Raw genomic sequence first — 13,854 nt, forward strand, 5'->3', positions numbered from 1 at the left:
TAGATAGATAGATAGATAGATAGATAGATAGATAGATAGATAGATAGATATTAAAATATTGTGTCTCTTCTTTAAAAAAATAAAATAAAAAATACACACAATGCTAAGAGATAATCATTGCCACGGGGCACTGCAGGATGTTTTATCCACTTTGAAAGTCACTTAAGAAATGTTCTGGAACTAGATAGAGATGGTGGTTGTAAAACACTAATATAGTAAATGTCACTGAGTTGTTCTTTTCAGAATACTTCAGGGAGCTGGAGATACACCTCAGCAGCTTAGAAGAGTTTGCTGCTTTCTCATGAGGATCTGAGTTCAGATCTCAGCAGCCATGTCGGGTGGCTCACAAACACCTATAACTCCAGCTCTAATAGACAAGACACCCTCTTTTAGCCTCTGTGTACTATTCACACAGAGAAACAAACACACATAAAATAAGATAAAACTGCTGGGATACCAGCTAGTCTAACCTAATTGGTAAACTCTTGGCCACTAAAACATTCTGTGTCAAAGGAGGAAGTGGCATTCCTGAAGATGATTTTACTTCTCTGCCCAACCTACCTACACACAAATTAAAATACAATTTCTCGAGCTATTTCCTCTTAAGGTAGAAGCAGCTCCTTTGGTACAACAGTTTAAAGAAATGAACCATGGAAGGCCTACTCCTCATCCTGCCGGAGTATTACTAACTAGCCTCAAGCAAGGTTTTACCCAGTCTTCTTACCTAGTCTTGCTATCTGCTAAGTAAGTAAAGTGGTCCATTCTCTACTTAATGAGGGGACATGAAGTGTGAAGAATACAGGGACCTCCGAGCCTTGCAAGATGGCCACTCTGGTTTCTCTAGGACAGGCACAGTTAGATGTTCATCCCACTCCAAAGTATCTAACAGACATTGGAGCCAGGCAGTGGTGGCACCCCCTTTAGTCCTAGCACTTAGGAGGCAGAAGCAGGTGGGTCTCTGTGAGTTCGAGGCCAGCCTGGTCTACAGAGTGAGTTCCAGGACAGCCTAGGATACATAGAGAAACCACGTCTCAGCCTCCGCCCCCACCCCACCCCACCCCCCCCCGCAAAAATCCAGAAGGCGACAACAATGGGGGTGCAGGCTGAAAAGATGGTTCAGCCGATTTGGGCACCTGGGTTTGTTCCAAAGGACCAACATGGAGAGGACAGCTGCCATAAGTTGTCCTCTGACCTCCACAGATGTGCGCATGTCTGCACACACACACACACCACACACACACACACCACACACACACACACTCGCGCGCATGCCTAGCATTCACATGGCTCTAACTTGGATCTCCACCACCACAAAAATGATTGATTGATTGATTGATTGATTGATTGATTGATTGATTGATTGATCGATCGATTGACTGAAGAGGAGCAGGTTAGCCTGTTATTAAAGGAAGGTTTCTAACGGTACCTGATGATCTTGTACATGACTGGGTTGGTGAAGAAAGGTTCATCCAGCTCATTATGGCCCCACTGCCTATAGCATAACAAATCAATAATCACATCCTTTCGGAACTGGCGCTGATATTCAAAAGCAAGTCGTGTGGCTCGGACCACTTCCTCTGGACTGTCTCCGTTGACGTGGATGATGGCACAGCCTACAGGCTTTCCTAAAGAAGATAAGACCCAGATTTTAAAAAAAAAAAAAGTCAGTTAACACGGGCTAATATTTGTTATTTCCCAACACACCTATTTGCCTAAGTAGGAAGACGGCCCTGAAATGCAGAGGTAGTTTAGCCTGGGTGCTAAGAATACAAACTTTAGAGTTCACCTGATCAGACTCAGCTCTATGACTGACTATGTGACGTTGGGAAAGGTAGAAATCTCAGTCTAGAAGCTAGAGAGCACGGTTAAGAGACTGATGTTCGTCCTGAGGACCTGGGTTTGAGCCCCAGCACCCACATAGTAGCTCACAGCTGTCTGTAATGCCAGTCCCCATGGGATCCAACACTCTCTTTTGGTCTCTATGGCTACCGTGTGCATGTGGCGCACAGTCATACAAGCAGGTATAACATAAAATAAATATAAAAATTTGAAAATAAATTAATAATTGGTTCTCGTCTAGGCTCTGAGTGACGTTGTCAAGATTTCCTGAACTAAGGAATACAGTGTCAGTGTTTCACAGTGTCTTATACAGTGACAGTTAACATTGATTTTGTTATTGTTATTACTATTATTATCTTTCCTCCTGAGACAATAGGTCATTGAGGCACGAATCCTAGGAAAAGATTTTTCTCCCAAGAATTCTTAAAGTATTTTTCCTGTGCCAGACAATTTAAAAGGCATCTAGTCCAGACTCGAGTTATAAAACTGGCTGACAGTGCCTGTAATAGTATTGTGGACCATGAGTGGACAATAAAATCCCTTATTTGTGCTAAGGCTGTTATTTCCACTGATTAAAGTAAACTGACTTTGATCCTTTACAACATTTTTTTTTTTTGGATACAGGGCTTCTCTGTGTAGCCCTGCCTGTCCTAGAACTTGCTCTATAGACTAGGTTGGCTTTGAACTCACAGAGATCCTCCTGCCTCTGCCTTCCGAGATTAAAAGCTGGGATTAAAAGCATGAGCCACCACAGGCTGGCTACAATTTACTTCCAACTAGGGCATTTTAGCAAATTTACCGAGTGAACACAGCCTTTTTACTGAGACGCTGAACACTCTAAGTTTGAATAGTCCAAAGGTAATTACTCTAGAATTGTACCAAGTACACCGTTCTTTGGTTTCTACCAGATAATTCAACTGACTATGGAGCAATATGGGATTGGAAACTCTCAGCTCCTCTGACTTAAGAGCTCACACTTGAGGCAGAAGTGTACCTCTGTGGAACAGTGTTTGCCTAGTATGCATAGCATACTAATGCAGTTCTGTGGCAGAGAACTTTCCTACCATTCATGATGCCTTGTGTCAACTAACATCATATAAAATAAACAAATAGCATACACAAACTAAAATGAATGTTAATTTGGTAACTTTTGACAACTACCGACCGACCATATCCAACTTCAAAAAATTAAAATGGTTGGTAGTGGTGGCAACACCTTTAATTCCAGCACTTGAGAGCGTGGCGTTTTGACTGAGAAAGGCCCCCATCGGCTCATATGTTTCAGTGTTTGGTTCCCAGTTGGTGAACTGTTTAAGAAGGATTAGGAGGTGTGGCCTTGTTGGAAAGGTTTGTCACTAGAGGTGGGCTCTCAAAAGCCCATGCCAGGCCCAGTCTCTCACTCTCTCTGCCACAGGCTTGTGGATCAGACGTGAGTTCTCAGCTACTGCTCCAATGCTATGCCTGTCTGCCTCCTGTTCTGAGTCCCACACTGCTGCTCATGGACTCACCAACTGAAACTGTAAGCAAGCCTCCAGTTAAAGGTTTTCTTTTATAAGTTACTTTAGTCATGGTGTGTAGCAATAGAACAATAACTAAGACAAGGAGGAAGAGGCAGGTGGATCTCTATGAGTTCCAGGCCTATCTGGTTTACATAATAACAATCCCCATTACACAACCCTGTTTCGAAAAACAAAACAAAAAAACCCCAAAACCAAAACAACAACAATGAAACAATCTCCGGATCAGTTATGATGAGGCCTTGTTTAAAATAAAAATGAAAATGGGATAACCAGCAAGACTCATTGCTCTGAATGAACTAGAAGTTTTTCCTCTGCCAGTTCCCTGTCTGGTTGACATAGCAATGCCAATTCTGGCGTGGTACTTACCAATATCACTGCTGTATAAGGAAGACCGTCCTCTCTCCGCTGGCGTGGTGTAGCCCAGCTGGTTGTTGACGATTAGGTGGATACTCCCACCAACTCTAAAATGTGGGAGGTTAGAGAGAGTGAATGTTTCAAGGACAATCCCTTGGCCACAGAAGGATGCATCACCATGAACCTAAAACACATGTGAGATGGAGGAAATAAGGAATTAACAGACTTAGATTTTACTGATTGAAACCAGATGTTTAAAAATATTAATTGAAATACCAACAACTACTGTCTCATGACTCTCCTGACCTAAAAATATATAGGTTGCAGGATTTCTTAGTGCGTTTAAGCTGATCCCTTTTCAAAGATGCCTTCTCAGCTCTCCCTGCTAGCACTGTACCACTTCACCCACCCCACCCCTGCATCCAACTCATTGACTCCCCAGACATTCTAGCATCTATAGCAGCACTATGGGAGGGACGGCTACTACATATGCAATGAAAGCATTACTCTGTTGATTTTGTCCTGAGCTAGGGATTGAACCCAGGGTCTCCTGTCTCCTAGGCAAGCACTCTACCACTGAGCTACAGGTCCCGATTCAGCGCTAGGAAATTTTGCAAGAAAATAGCCTTTATATATGAGAAATAGGACCATGAGATAGATGCCACAGAGGGTAAAGGTGCTTACCCCACAAACCTGAGTTGGCTCTCTGGAACGAGAATAAAAATAAAAAGATAGAGCTGACTCCATAAAATTGTCCTCTGCCCTCCACATGCACTGTGGCACGCATACACCCACACACATCACACACACAAGCCTATGAGGAACAGTGCACACCTCTGAACTCTTCTTTCCAGTCACTCAAGCCTGAAAAGAGACAGAGAAGTAGCTCCCATCACCAAAGCCTGCTCTTCTCATGAATATACGAGAGCAAGGTGATGGCACGTGTTAAAGCCAAGGTGCAGGAAGAAAGACAATCACATATAAGCAGAAAAGTAAAATATTATTATGAAAGGATATATAAAACATGCTAATCTTTTAGAATATTCAAAGCCACTACATCATATTATCACTATGAAATTTGGTAGACAAGGTGGTTAGGGTGGGGAGCTTTTCTCTAAACCTACCAAAAATAATAAACATATCGTGGAAATTTTTAGAAAGAAAAGCCCTAGAGTCCTCTTTTTTTTTCTTTTTCTTTTTTGGTTTTTTGAGACAGGGTTTCTCTGTGGTTTTTGGAGCCTGTCCTGGAACTAGCTCTTGTAGACCAGGCTGGTCTCGAACTCACAGAGATGCGCCTGCCTCTGCCTCCCGAGTGCTGGGATTAAAGGCGTACGCCACCACCGCCCAGCTAGAATCCTCTTTTCTAAAGCTGTCACGTCACTTCACTTTCCACTGGAACATCTGTCACATTTGCCAACTCAGACAATGTCATTTTCAGTTTTCCTCCTTTCCCAAACTCAAGTACCTGCAGGCAAATGACTCTGTCCCCAGGCTGAGCAGAGCCGAGCAGTGAGTAGTCTCCCTCTCCCCGAGACTGCTGCCTGCCGCGAGTTTTCCCCACAGCCACAGGGTTAACGGCTTCCAGATGAGAGGGATTAGGCAGCATTGTCACGTGGAGGGGACGGTGGGCACCAAAGTCTAGGTCCACCGAGGAGGTCAGATGGGACAGGACATCTCCAATGGCTGAGACGTCTTCTGGAAATTCACTTAAACCTCGCATTTTACGGAACATCAGCTATTAGAACAAACATACAAGATATCAAGCAAGTCTTATTACAGTGGAGTCTAAGGTGAGCTTCAAGAAAGATTAGCATTATGTAAATTCTTTTATAGTTATTACAAACACACCTTATTCAAAGATAGGCACAGATTTCGAACTGTTGGGTCACTCAGAATTACCAGCAGGTCTACTTGTATATGTGTGTGGGTAAGAGCACATGAGTGTAGGTATCCACAGAGTACAGAAGAGACTGGACCCTTCAGTCAGAGAAACACTTCACTGAAATGTGGCCGGTATGTACTTTCCACCAGATAACCCAGTAAGATTGCCTGGAGCCTACCATCACAGGTACTGGAAGCTAAATTCAAGTCTTCTGCAATACCCACCTATATACATTTCTCCAGACCCTGGTGGCAATATTTTCAGAGGAATCAAGGCAAACAGTAGCTACCTCGCTCTACCTTATATAACTTTCAAAATATGTAATCATTAGCAGTGGTTCCAGCCACCATATCTCTGTAAAGACTACAATTTAGTATTTTTGTAACTCTGAGGAAGGTGGAATTTTAATTAGCTTTCTACACTACCAAATTTCTACTTTGAAATGTCTGCAGTCTTAACTATATTAACGTGTTACTATGGCTTCAAAGAAGCTGTTGATTCTGAAGTCATAGATTTCGATTCCACTGAATATTCTTTAAATGCTGTTTGGGGTTCGGTTTTCTCATGAGGCTTCTGGAGATCCAACTAAGGTACTTATGCTTGCAAGCAAGCCCTTCAACAGTTGAGTCACCTTCCCAGGCCACACTCTTTCTAAGGTTCTTTTCTTATTCTTTCTTGGTTTTCAGAAAATTCTTTTGCTTATCTTCTGCTTTCCACCCATGTCACCACATGCAGGAGGCGGTCCTGGAGAGAATGTGCAGGATGCCCTCTGGGACTTCCACAGAGATGATGAGTGCAGGAGAGCCTTATGTTCCTGCCTCCTTCTCCCTTCTCATCACGGAGACAGCCAGGCCACATCTCACCCAAATGTGTAAAGCCCTCACCGCTTTTCCCTTAGATTCTGCTTATCTGCATCTGAATATTAACATGGGTCCTGCAAATAACATGACCTGCCCACGTCATTCTACTCTAGACACTGTCCATGTGACACCATTCCCAAGACACGCTGAGGATGGAGGGGACACTCTCACATATCAGCTAACCCTGGAGCCCTTCCTTCACGATGCTAACAGTGTGTCCTTATAGGAGACCAAAAATCCAGTGCAGTGACCATGAGTCCTCAGAGTTTGTAGTTCTCACCTGTGTTTGTTCTTTCTCTGTCTCTCTCTGTGTCTGTCTATTTCTGTCTCTGTCTCATTCTCTCTCTCTCTATCTATCTCTTACACACACATACAAACACACACACACACACAAACACACACACATACACACTGGCTTGGATTATCTGCACAATGGCAGAGACACACAACTGAGTTTTCCACTGTCCCTGAACCTAGCATTTGAACATTTATGTGCAGATAGATTAAAAACTTAAGGAAAACAAACCCAAAGCAAGGTGGGCACTCTAGTCATATCTGGGACCCCTTCTGCCAGAAAAACACTTCCCTGAAACGTGGCTGGAAGGTGTTTCCACCAGACACCCCAGTAGGCTCAAAGTCTAGCAAGGGGGTATTCCTAGGCCTGGTCAGGCATTAGGGTTTCAGTAGGCAGTGAGGTAAGCAGATCCCCATTCTGTGGATAACCAGAAGCCCTTACTCAGCTCTCCAGACACCGTCGGCTGTATAGGAAGTTCCTAATCCTTCCAGTCAAGAATCCCTGCTACCATAGCCCAGACAGGTCTCAGTTAAGGGTGATGGTGACAGGTTGTTTATGCCTCTCCTAGCCAGCTGGAAGTGTGAGCTACAGGCTGTTCCCACCCTAATGCAGGGAAGTTTCCCTTGGTGTCCCTAGCTCTGGAACACTGAAAAAAATCAAACAGGACCACATCATGAACTGAGGAGAACATGAAACCTGGCCACTGCCAAAGGAACTCACTGCAGGCTAGAAGAGAATCTTCACAAAGAATTGGAAGAGAAAATAAACCTAGGAAGCATATACTAAGTGTTTTCCTGTACAGTAATAGGAGGAAAGAAGGTCCTGCCATGACAGGAAGCCTCGTGGAGAGTACCTGGCTGAGGCTGGTTCTGAGCATAGGTTCTGAGCATAGGTTCAGGGCTGGACTGCCCAGCAGTCCTCCTGGGCCCCTCTTGCAGGCTCCAGCATTGGAAATGTTCTCATCATGCTGGACCAAAGATGAAACTGAGGGCCTTCTTGGTGGCTGTGGTGTTGACATATCATAGATCCACCATGAAAATCCAGTTACCCTTGGTTGAACTTTCATGGAACATATCACACAAGGAAGGAGGAGTCAAAGACCAAGCAGCTGCCTTCTGCTCAGGGCTGATTCACCCACTCTACATGCTCACATACACAGAGTATTGAGACATAGGGAACACCCATGGAAGCTGGTGGGTCCACAGTGCTCTGTGCTCACAGCCTTGGGGCTCAGCACAGAGAGGAGCATTTCCCAAAAACACTGTTCCCAAGACAGCGGTCTGCCCATGGTATTTCTGATAATTTCCAGGGATGCACACACCCTGGTTGACAAGGAGAAAGGTGAAGCACTCCCTGTGGAGAGGGCTGTGCACTTTCCAACACATGGGAGGCTTCAGTTTGAGAAGATGCTTATGACCACATTGGAGAAAAAAAGTCTAAAATTCTACTCTATAGCCTCCACATCAGGATTCTGAGCATACTGGGAGAAGTTAGGTGTGGTCCAGAGGTCAGAGAGAAAGAAGATCCCAGAGTTCTGGATGTAGGGCCCTGCTCCCAGCTCCAGATGTGCCCCCTCCCAGGTAAGCTCTTCAGTACAGTATACTCGAAGTGATGGAGAACCTTTAGTCGAGGCTTTTGGGGTGCACCCCATGCACTCTAAACACTGGTAGTACATAGTGCCACTGTGTAGTCCTTTGGTATCTACGTCCTGCAAGATGGAGCTGAACAAGGCATGCTACTGGGGCTTCTCCCCACACATGGGTCCCCAGTTAGTGGAATAGTTTGGGACGAATTAGGAGGTGTGTCCTTGTTGGAGGAGGTATGTCACTGGAGGCTGAGCTTTGAGATTTCAAAAGCTAAGCCATCTCCAGTTAGCTGCCTGACTGCTTTGTGCTTGTGCATCAGAAGTATGCACTCAACTACTGCTCCAGCATCATGCCTGCCTGCCTGCTTGTCTGCCACCTTGGTCCCTACTATGATGGTTGTGGACTTACCCTCTGAACCAGTAAGCAAGCCACCAATAAATTCCTCTATAAGTTGCCTTGATCATGGTGTCTCTTCACAGCAACAGGAAAGTAACTGAGACACGCCCAGTTCTGTGGGAGCTGGAGCCTAAGTTTTGTGGCAACGCTGTTGATGACAATGCTGTGCTGTGTTCCACCAGGCACTTTCTTTTTCCTTTATGTGATGTAATATGAAGTGGTGTGTGTGTGTGTGTGTTGATATGGGGAGGGCAGAGGACAACTTTCCGTATCTTTCCTTGACCACCATGCATGTTGAAGAAGCAAACTAACCTTTAATTTCCCTGGTGGAAGAAAGAATCCCTGAGAACATTACAGAATAAACCAACATCAGTTCTACCTGTCAGCACTAAGTCCCACCCATTCACTAAGCTATCTCCAACCAACTGCTCAGAGGCTCCATTGGCTTCTTAAAGGAAATTACCACCATCAGTTTTATTCTGCTCCAGTCCTACACTGTTAAGAACCACAGAATATCTCCCAGAAATGTCAGAAAAGCTACATCCATGAAGTCTCCACAGTATGGCCACCTGAACAAGACTTGAACATCAGTGGGTATGCTAACATGGAAAGAAGGATGCTCCAGCGGACTCAACAAACAACCACAGGCAACTGGGGGATGCGGAGAGTGAGAGAAATGGTCTCCTCTCAGGAAAAAGCCTCCATGTGGTTATCCAATACCAAGTAATTAGCCTTAAAATGAGATACATACATGTAACATTATACAAACGGTGCAGGTTGCATTGTGTACTTTGGAGTGTTTAAGTATGGGGTAGGGTAGGGTAGGGTGTGTATAGAGAAAAAGAGGCTGTAAATTTGAAAGAAACAAGGAGGTACATGGGAGGGGATGGAGGATGAAAAAGGAAGGAGAAAAGTGATGTGATTATATGTGTGTGTGTGTGTGTGTGTGTGTGTGTGTGTGTGTGTGTGTATTGGTTTTTCAAGACAGGGTTTCTCTGTAGCTTTGGAACCTGTCCTGGAACTAGCTCTGGTAGACCAGGATGGCCTTGAACTCAAGAAATCCACTTGCCTCTGCCTCCTGAGTGCTGGGATTAAAGGTATGCACCACCACCACCAGGCAGATTATAGCATAATTTTTTAAAAAGCTAAAAATTATTATAAGAACACATGAACATTAAGAAGAAACAAAGAACAACAACAACAAAGACACAGAAAGAAATCTTACCTCTGGAGGTAACTGCAGAAGGCCTGTCAACAAATTCAGCCTCCCTCTATGGGGCATCCCAATAATAACATCAGTTATACCGCCATAGGCTGACGACTTCAGTAACTCGTGGAAAAAGCCCATCATGCTCTCAGCCCCTTCACCGCCATATCTCTTCACTGTGGCAAACTTGGTGGCCAAAAAGTGGTCAAACTCCTGTGGAACAGACATATTAGCTGCTGGAAGACCACAAGTGCTCAGGCGAAAAGCAGGCAAGTTTTGTGTGCTGTGTGAAGGCCCCACATTACTCCAGAGGTCATGTATGTGCCCTTTCACTACATATTCCCAGAGACAGACATCCCGATAGAGCACAGCTCTGTTGAGGGCCCTGACACAGAAGAAGCTGTGAGGAGAAGAACCTGAGCCGTAGAATCACGTGTCTGGGAACAAGCTCCTTCTGTGTTTGTTTTTCCAGCCTTGAGGCCAGACTCAGCTATCTGCTGCCTAGCCCAAGATATCAGGTCTCCCAGACCAAGGTCTAACACTGTCCTACTACTCAAACAGGTGGAACGCGACTTCCTTTCAGTTTGACATGCCTAAGCCCTTCCCACAGCCCTGGTGATGATATGCTTCCACTAACTGACAATGAGAACTTCCGCTGAGCAGTTGATCAAACCCCTCCAGGAAACAAATGGAGAAGCACAATCTTAAGGACTTTATTAAGTTTTATAAAATAAGCAGAGGATACATTAACATACTTTGATGCTGAGGAAAACCAACAGCTCAAATGTCTAGCGATCTGCTTTGCTTCTGCTTGCTGTTCAGTCTGATGTGCTGAAGCAATGGATGATGGCCCCTACACGGGGGCCAGGTCGAATGCCTTCCTTTCCTCTCCCCAGAAGCTAGCTATTTTTGTAGGAAGTGAGAAGACTCGATCCACTAATGTTAGCTAATACTTATTTCTACATTTATTTTTACCATTTCTAGTTATTTACAGTTGTATGTATCTGTATGTCAGTATGTGCATATGAGTGCAGGTGCCCTCAGAGGCCATAGGCATTGGATCCCCTAGAATCGGAGGTAAAGACAATTGTGAGGCACCGTGTGGGTGCTGGGAATTGAACCTGGGTCGTCTAGAAGAGCAGCAAGTGCCCTTAACCATCTCTCCAGCCCCTACCTGATACTTTTTATACCTGAGATTCTAGCAATAGTTTTGCCAGGTGTTTTCGCTCTTCTGTGGTAAACGACTCCTTTTTCAGCTCCTCAAACCTTCTGGCAAACCAGTCTTTCTCCTCCTGGCTCTGAAGCTGTGCAGTTTCAATAGAAATTGGCCCGCAGAAGATATGGTTCAAATAGGCTAAGACTTCCTCAAGAGAAGCCTCTTCTTTGCCCATGTTCAACAGTCCTGTGAAAGAGAACAAAGGGCTCACTTCAAAGAATAACCAGCCACACGGAAAGTAAGCTGTGGGGGCAGAGCAGAACAGCAACGTGCTTCAATCTGAGCGTGGGGACAGGGCGTAACAGCGACACGCTTCCATCTGAGCACGCCATTACAAACCGAATCATCACCAATGACTGCTAACATTTCCTTTATGAAAGGATTGTGGAAAATATATCCAGGATCCCTCACATAACAAGCAAGTATTCTGTCACTGACGTAAGCCTCAGCCCCATCTAGACCTTTTCTAAAGTCAAAATTAAGATTGTGGTTGATGGCCATAAAGTAGAAAAACTAGACTAGGAGGAGACCTTCCCAAGGACACACCTCTATCACGTCATGCCAAGTTTTGATCCCAGGTCTCATCCTTGTACCACAAATAATACTAATAAAGTAATATAAATAACATGAGATAAAACCCTAACACCGTGACTTATGACCCAGGCCCAATATTTTGTTTGGTCTTGCTGTTGTTTTGCTTCCCAGGCTTGGAAAGAAACTGGAATGAGGGGTTTAGGCTTTAGAATGAAAGCAGGCACAGGATGTTTCCCTCCCTTGGCCCTGCAGCAGCTCCATATTGTCTAAGTTCTCTCAATCTATTTCTGTCTGGGTAATTTCAATGAGAGGTGCCCCCATAGGTTCAGACATCGGAATACTTGGTCCCCGGGTAGCTTAGGAGGCCATGCAGCAGGAAGTGTGTCACTAGGCGTGGGTTTTGAGATTTTAAAAGCCACATGCTACTCCTAGATGTGTGCTCGCTCTTACTGCTCCAGCTCCATGCCTGCTTGCTGCCACAGTTGTCCTCTGGAATGGTAAAGGATTCTTATCTCTCTGGAACCACAAGCCCCAATAAACCCTTCCTTCTGTAGGATGCCTCGGTCAAGGTGTTAAGTTTATCTCTCAACTAAATACGGGAATATTTATTAATGTTAGTTTATCGCTATACTAAATACGGTAATAACTTTTGGGAGCAGTTAGGAAAATGAATCAGCATTCTATAAACAAAGTGTGTGGCACCTACCTGTTTGGATTTTTAAATACTGTTATTTAGGTATCGGGGAGACACCAAGTGCATTCTGTCACGCGTGGCATACGAAGGTCAGAGGGAAACTTTGGGAGCTGGTGCTTTCCTCTTACTACGCTTTTCCCACTTGGTGGCGGGCATCTTTACCCACTGAACTACCCTGCCAACCTGTTCTATGGTTTGGTTTTTTTTTTGGATTTTTCGAGAAAGGGTTTCTCTGTAGCTTTTTGGTTCCGGTCCTGGAACTAGCTCTTGTAGACCAGGCTGGCCTCGAACTCACAGAGATCCGCCTGCCTCTACATCCCGAGTGCTGGGATTAAAGGTGTGTGTGTCACCACCGCCCGGCTCTATTCTATGTTTTTAACCACATAGAAACAAGAGCACTCTAGAACTTCAAGACAGCTCCCACGTGAAGACAACGCAGTGTGTCCTTTGTCCCTTCACCTGATGGAAGTCTCTAATCCAGGGCATCCCATTCCTCAAGAACAGAACAAGACCCTCCACCTGACAACTCCCCTCTCATGCCCAGGTGCTGCCTTACCTGTGGTAGTGAAGGGTCCCTGCAGGGTCTGTACGAGGGCTTGGATTTCAGGCACAGTATCCAGCAGGGCTTGTCCCGGGAAGAGAGGGTTGATCTGGGCTGCTTTGTGGCCATGCTCACAATAAACTGTCACCAACCTGGCAAGGCCGTGATCAACTAAATTGGAAGAGTGAAATAGCACAGTTGAGGAGATGCTCAGAAACCACTTGTCACAGAAGGACATTTAACTCGCTGTTCCTACTCCCATTGCCAGTGGATTTCAGGGTTAAAGACTGTCAGATGCTAGGTAAGCACACTTTCTTTTTGTTGTTGTTGTTTTGTTTGTTTGTTTGTTTGTTTTTGTTTTCTGAGACAGGGTATCCAGGGTTCCTCTGTGTTGCTTTGGAGCCTGTCCTGGCATTAACTCTGTAGACCAGGCTACCCTTGAACTCACCTGCCTCTGCCTCCCGAGTGCTGGGATTAAAGGCACGTGCCACCACCACCCATGGTAGCTAAAGTCATGGAAGCAAAAGAAAAGGAAATAGGAGAGGGGCTAGCTTCATGAGTGCAAACGTGTAAGAATAACTGCGCATATGATAGAATTAGGAGAGAACTTCTGAGACTGAGAAGCATTACTTCCACCCTGACGTTAAAGACACGGTCCCTGTTAGGTCCTTCTTTCCTGGTTAGTGCAGGGGTATTTAGATCTTAGCTGGAACATTAAAATAGGGCTAATACTGGATGTGGTGCACACCTTTAATACCAGCACTTGGGAAGCAGAGGCAGGCGGATTCAATGAGTTCAAGGCTAGCCTGGTCTACAAAGCGAGTTCCAGGACAGCCATACATCATACACATAAAACAAGAACTTTTCTGTCTCTCTTTCCTTCCCTCCCTCTCTCCATCTCTCTCTCTCTCTATATATATATATATATAT

The 13,854-nt window shown here is 44.9% G+C and overlaps 1 protein-coding gene across 1 annotated transcript in view; it reads right to left on the minus strand.

Moving 5' to 3' along the window:
* The window catches only part of Dhtkd1 (dehydrogenase E1 and transketolase domain containing 1), a 43,024-nt gene that overhangs the window by 18,445 nt on the left and 10,725 nt on the right, over positions 1-13,854 (minus strand). The window contains exons 2-7 of the mRNA XM_005354921.3: positions 12,940-13,095; positions 11,130-11,341; positions 9,958-10,152; positions 5,179-5,448; positions 3,726-3,897; positions 1,427-1,625 (exon numbers count right to left, since the gene is read on the minus strand). Of these exons, the coding sequence (XP_005354978.3) occupies positions 1,427-1,625; positions 3,726-3,897; positions 5,179-5,448; positions 9,958-10,152; positions 11,130-11,341; positions 12,940-13,095 (1,204 nt within the window). The remainder of the gene's footprint in view (positions 1-1,426; positions 1,626-3,725; positions 3,898-5,178; positions 5,449-9,957; positions 10,153-11,129; positions 11,342-12,939; positions 13,096-13,854) is intronic.

Source organism: Microtus ochrogaster, chromosome 16 (assembly GCF_000317375.1).
Source record: "Microtus ochrogaster isolate Prairie Vole_2 chromosome 16, MicOch1.0, whole genome shotgun sequence".
Lineage (NCBI taxonomy): Eukaryota > Metazoa > Chordata > Mammalia > Rodentia > Cricetidae > Microtus > Microtus ochrogaster.